A 6000-nucleotide genomic window follows, 5' to 3' on the forward strand; every position below is an offset into this window, starting at 1 on the left:
AGTTAGTACCAGAGAATAAGCACATGGGCAAATAACTAATTTCACCCCAAAATGTCTTAACTCATACATACATTTTGAGATCCAAAAGAGGACAAGTTTTCTTTTACTCTAACAAGTTGACTGATAAATTAAACTGATTAGCTTATCCTTTACAACAAAAATATCGTAGTCTTAATTTTCATTATTTCGTCCACTAAAAGGACATTAACATTACATGAACAAGACCACAAAGAAGAGTAAGTTGTTTTCTTTTTAAATAATGAAGAGAGAAACTAGCAAAAAGTTTACCATAAAGGGCTAGAACCCCCCAAATTCAATGTTTATTTGTGGAAAAGTTTTGTCTTGTTGGCTATAACCCCAGAAAACAATTAGGCAATCAAAAGCAAATGAATGATGAACTCAGAGAACAAACCAATCAACCAGTATTTAATCAACCCACATTGAAACTTTAGATATAGGCCATATGCAATAAAATAATAATTCTTAAATCCTATAATAAATGTTAATTTTAATGAATGTCAAAATACCTCAAATTTTCAGTCTTATCTTAACCCTTATGTCTTTCAATAAAATTCCATCAGATTTAGTAATTTTTATTAATTCTTCACAATATTTGCATATATTTAGATTACTAGTCAGCTCTAGAGAGGACACTTTTTAACCTACTGTTTTTAATTCCTCGTTCAAAAACTTTAGAATACAATCAAACAAATTTCTGGAATGCTACGGTATTCAAGACAATTTAAGCACTCTCAGAAGGGAAATATATTCCAAATTCATCTAATATAAAAATTTCCCATAAAAACACACTTACACTTTATAGCCAATTTATAGGGAGTTAGAAGAATTAGAATGCCAGAATAAAAATTTCCTGGAGCTTTCTTTAAGTCTCCAAGCAATAAAAGCAATAGAAATAAAAAGAAAATGTTAAAGTAGCAATAGCCACATATTTGTTCTAATTTCAGATTGTATTGCTTAATCCCAAGCACCTCAAATGTGAAATATTCTTTCTAATACACGAATACACAAAATGCCATCGCCATCCAAGCTCAGACATCAGGAACACGGAACAATCTGTAAACTTCTTACCGGCATTTGACATTCTTCGCTCTCGCTCCCATTCCAGCTGCTCCCTTTCTAGCTGCTCTTGCCGCTCTCTTTCTTGCCTTTCCCGATCCAGTCTCTCCAGCCTCTCCCGCTCTTGTCTCTCCCGCTCCAGACGATCCTGACGTTCCCTTTCTTGTCTCTCTCTCTCCAGCTGCTCCTGTTCTAGTCGCTCCCTCTCCAGCCTTTCCCTTTCTAACCTCTCCCTCTCCAATCTCTCCCTTTCCATTCTTTCTCTCTCCAGCCTTTCCCGCTCCAGCTCCTTTTGTCGTTGCTGTTCTTGTAGTTGCCTGAAATTAAGAAATTAAAAATATGCAACTGTGGCTACTCACCATTAAAAACCCATTCTTTTCACAATGAACCTAGGAGAACCTTATTTCTGATTTAAATACAAAGCAGTGTAGACCATGCAATCAACATCTCTCTTTCCACGTGAAGGAAGACTACGTTAGATAGAGATGGCTTATGTTTCATACGAATGAAAATAATTTCTCTTATTAGGGTCATTTTGGGCTGCTTCAGCACATTACACTAATGTCTCATTTTATTCTGTACTTTTCATGAATAAAGTGCTGCAAATAAATGAATAACTGAACATACTATTTTAATGACCAAGACATTATTTCAATCATTTAATGGAAAAATCTCTAAATTGTAATTACCTCCCTAAAACAACATCAAATTTTTATTGTATAAATTATATTTTATCATTTTAGAAAATGCAATGGCTAGTCACAGCACTAGCTCAATAAATGTTTGGTGAATGGAAAAAAACAGACTTAAGAAGAAATAAACTTTGAATCATATTAAGTCTCATATCCAGAGGTCAGTATAATTAACATTTTGGCATTCACACTTCTCATGTAAAAATATGCATATAAACCTTAAAAACCAAATAAATTAGAATATGTCCCTAACCACTCTGAAATCTGTTTTCTTCTCTCCCATTTAATATATTGTAAAAGGTATTCTAAGGCACTAAGTACTGTTTTGCACCTTTACTTTTCATGACTGAGTAGTATTCCATTGCTTAGGTGTCCATAGTTTAAGCAGTCTCCTATGATACTACATAAGTTTGCCTAATACTATTACTGATACTACAATAAACATTTATCTTCATGTATCTTTGAACCATTTTCTACCTGCTTCTTAAGGATCATCACCAGAGGCACAGATATGCTAAATGAAAAGATACAAATATCATTTTTGACACACGGTTCCAAATTGTCTTCAGGAACAGAAGCCCAACAGTATATGAGAATGCCCACTTTCCTTTCCCCTCACTAATACGGAACACCATCATTGCTTTTAATCTTTGCTAATATGACTGGATATTATATAACAATTTTCATTTATTTGATTACTTCTGAGGTTGAGTACTTTGCAATCTGTTTACTGATTTTTGTGTTAGTATTAACTGCACATGTTCTTTGACCAGTTTTCTCTTGGGATAGTTAATATTCCAAATTCATTTGAAAGAGTTCTTTTCTATATTAAAGATAATAACCCTTTGTCACACGTTAGTCATATGCATTAACTTTTATTATGTTTATTATGTCTTTGATTTTTAAAGTTTTGTTTTGTAATATGGCTTTAAATTTTACCTAGAAAATCTAGTAATATTATTCCTTTATGTGATCTGCTTTTGATATCCTTTTTAGCCAGTCCTGTCCCACAGCAAGATTATATAATTATTAACACTTTATTTTCATACTTTTATTTTTTACAATAAAATCCTTAGTTCATATGAAACTCATCTTGGGCTTGACATGTGAAGTAGTGACCTTCATCACAGCACCTTTTATCGAATAGTTTATAGACCTAATTTAAGATGCCACATTTACATGTGTTGACTGTTACTGAAGTTCCAGAATGTTTTGGAGCATAGATCTATTTATCCGGCGTGGCACCAGTACCTTGATGCTTTGAAATCTGATGTATACTTTAATATTTAGTAGGGTGCAGCCATCCTTATTACTCTCCTTTTTGAGTTTTTCTAGGTGATTCTCAGATATTTAACTCTTTCTAGGTAAATTTTAGTATCACTTTGTTAAACTTACCCTTTCTGCCAAGACCTATGCTCTCAATTCTATTAACGTTTCATTAAATTTGAAGATCAGCTAGAAAAACATTCACATCTTTTTATCTAAGAAAGTATAGAATGTCTCAGTATTTACTCAATTAAAAATCTTCTTCAACTCTAGGACTTCAAATGATGACTACAAAAATCTCTTTGTGATTATATTACAAACCTGCAAAAGCCTCCTGGATGTGGCTCTATAACAGTTTGCTTTTTACCTTTCATATATAATGTAACAGAGCATGAATATGTCTCCAAGTATCCACCTGGACTTAAACAATTATCTTGCTATAAAAATTAACTCGCCCTGGGGACCTCCCTAGTGGCGCAGTGGTTAAGAATCCACCTGCCAATGCGGGGGACACGGGTTCAAGCCCTGGTCCGGGAAGATCCCACATGCCGCGGAGAAACTAAGCCCGTGCACCACAACTACTGAGCCTGTGCTTTAGAGTCCGCGTGCCACCACTGCTGAGGTGCACACGCCTAGAGCCTGTGCTCCACAACAAGAGAAGCCACTGCAAGAGAGGCCAGCACACCGCAACCAAGAGTAGCCCCCGCTCACTGCAACTAGAGAAAGCCCGCGCACAGCAACGAAGACCCAATGCAGCCAATAAATAAATAAATTAATTAAAAAAATTAACTCGCCTGAAGATTTTTTAAAAGTTACTCATCTTATGCATAAAGTATTTCACAGCATTGTGGGGAAGATTAAATGAGATAATACCGCGACAGCTCTTTACTAAGTACCTGAAGCATAAGAACTCAATAAATGTGAGCTATAGTAATATTTATTTGGAGGTTTCAAACTGAGACTTTCCCTGGACTAGCTAATAAACGGGCTGGATTCTGACTGGAGGCTGACCTTCATGACAGAATGCACGTGCTGCCCTTTGCTCCTCCCAACACTACCAATAAGCCAGTAAGACCTTTCCAGAAATCCCTCCCCTTCATGGTTCCTGAACTGACTATAAAACAAAGGAAAAGCCCAATCCCACTCCTGGGACAACAACACAAAGCTTCTCTCTGGACAGATCATCGTACTTCATCAGTGCAAGAGGAAAACAGAAGACACCTATGGTAGTGCTGATTATGGGCTGGCCACAAAGTTCGCTCGGGTTTTTCTGTAAGATGTTACCGAAAAACCCAAATGAACTTTTTGGCCAAGCCAACAGTTGCTTAAAATACTGACAACTGGGCTTCCCTGGTGGCGCAGTGGTTGGGAGTCCGCCTGCCGATGCAGGGGACACGGGTTCGTGCCCTGGTCCGGGAGGATCCCACATGCCGCGGAGCGGCTGGGCCCGTGAGCCATGGCCGCTGGGCCTGTGCGTCCGGAGCCTGTGCTCCGCAACGGGAGATGCCACGGCAGTGAGAGGCCCGCATACCGCAAAAAAAAAAAAAAAAAATAAAAAAAAAATAAAATAAAATAAAATAAAATACTGACAACTAAATAATAAAATCTGATTTTTATGGTACAGTACTGACTTCATTATACCATTTGATAAATTAGGGGTCAAAGTTTCTGAGGGGTAACAACATCACTGTAGGAATGAGGGCAAGAAATTAGGTATATTCAGAAGAATGTTTTTAATAATAAACTAGACGAAGTTATTATTATTGAATAAATAAACTCAGCTAGGGCTTATATTCCATTTGAAATACACCACATGCACCAAAAAATAAGAGCATGTGAAATGTAATAATCCAGAAGACGAAAGATATACCCATATTATTCTAATTAGAATATATTTGAAAACAGAAGCTAAGGGAAAGTATTTAACTTTTAATGTAGCTGCACCAAGATCTATGATTAAAAAATCCAATTTATTAGGTCCTGTTACATTCCTGTGCCACCTCTTTCATTTTATTTTATCAAAATAATACAAGCACATAGTTTTCAAGTTTGTAAGAAAAAAATAGCAGCCCACTGTTCCAACTCTGCTACCCCGGTTTCCAACACATCAGAGATAATTACTATCAATTCTTTTGGCTGTTTCTTTAGATATGTCAATTCTTTTGACTATTTTAACTTTACACATGTCTACTGGCTTTTAAGATATCTCTTGTAACTCCCTCACCACACACAGGCTTTTCCGAATATAGTCATGGGAGAATACTGATTTCTGGTTAAATCAATATTCAGACACTACATTATTAATATGATAATGTAAACACTGTTCACAGCTGAACCACACAGTACTCTAAGACTACATCTCATTTCTTATCCAAGTTCTTAGTTTTTTTACTCCCAAGTTAACGGCTGCTTCTCTAGACCATATAATGCTTGTAACACAAAAAGTAGGCTTAAAGCACAAGTAGAAGGCCAGGTACGAGTAAAGTGAATCTGAAAGAATTATTAAATAACGGCATTTACAACTAGGGTGTCCTGACTTAAAAGACTGTTCCACACGTCATAATATTCTGGGTTTTCAGTCTATAAATAAGGGAGTACCTACTGATGTAGGGAAAGAGCACAGTGCCAGAGAGATCTCCCAAGCTCACTGACAGATGACTGAAGTAGGCAGTTCATACAGCTGTAGGAGAGTCTGATGACTGTGTATTTTCTTGATTTGAAAGAAAGATGCAAGAAAGGAAGCTGTTCAAAGTCTCTATCTAATTTTTAGCCTGTTTACTGAAAAGAAGCACATCTAAACATATTTCCCAAAGCTGTGTGTCAAACAAAATCTCAGGCTTACAAATCTTTAGTGGAATGAATAATTCCACCTAAATTGGATGGTATATATAAATCTTCTGACTTTCATGTTTTGACTTCTAAAGCAAGACATCTGTATATCTTTTTAGGGAGACAGTTTCCAAAT

The 6000-nt window shown here is 36.2% G+C and overlaps 1 protein-coding gene across 13 annotated transcripts in view; it reads right to left on the bottom strand.

Moving 5' to 3' along the window:
* Positions 1-6000, bottom strand: part of ENAH (ENAH actin regulator) — a 157726-nt gene that overhangs the window by 23372 nt on the left and 128354 nt on the right. For all 13 annotated transcript variants that reach the window (XM_059065720.2, XM_059065723.2, XM_059065725.2 and 10 more), the window contains one exon: positions 1090-1394. In XM_059065720.2, the coding sequence (XP_058921703.1) occupies positions 1090-1394 (305 nt within the window). The remainder of the gene's footprint in view (positions 1-1089; positions 1395-6000) is intronic.

Source organism: Kogia breviceps, chromosome 1 (assembly GCF_026419965.1).
Source record: "Kogia breviceps isolate mKogBre1 chromosome 1, mKogBre1 haplotype 1, whole genome shotgun sequence".
NCBI classification, from domain to species: Eukaryota; Metazoa; Chordata; class Mammalia; order Artiodactyla; family Physeteridae; genus Kogia; species Kogia breviceps.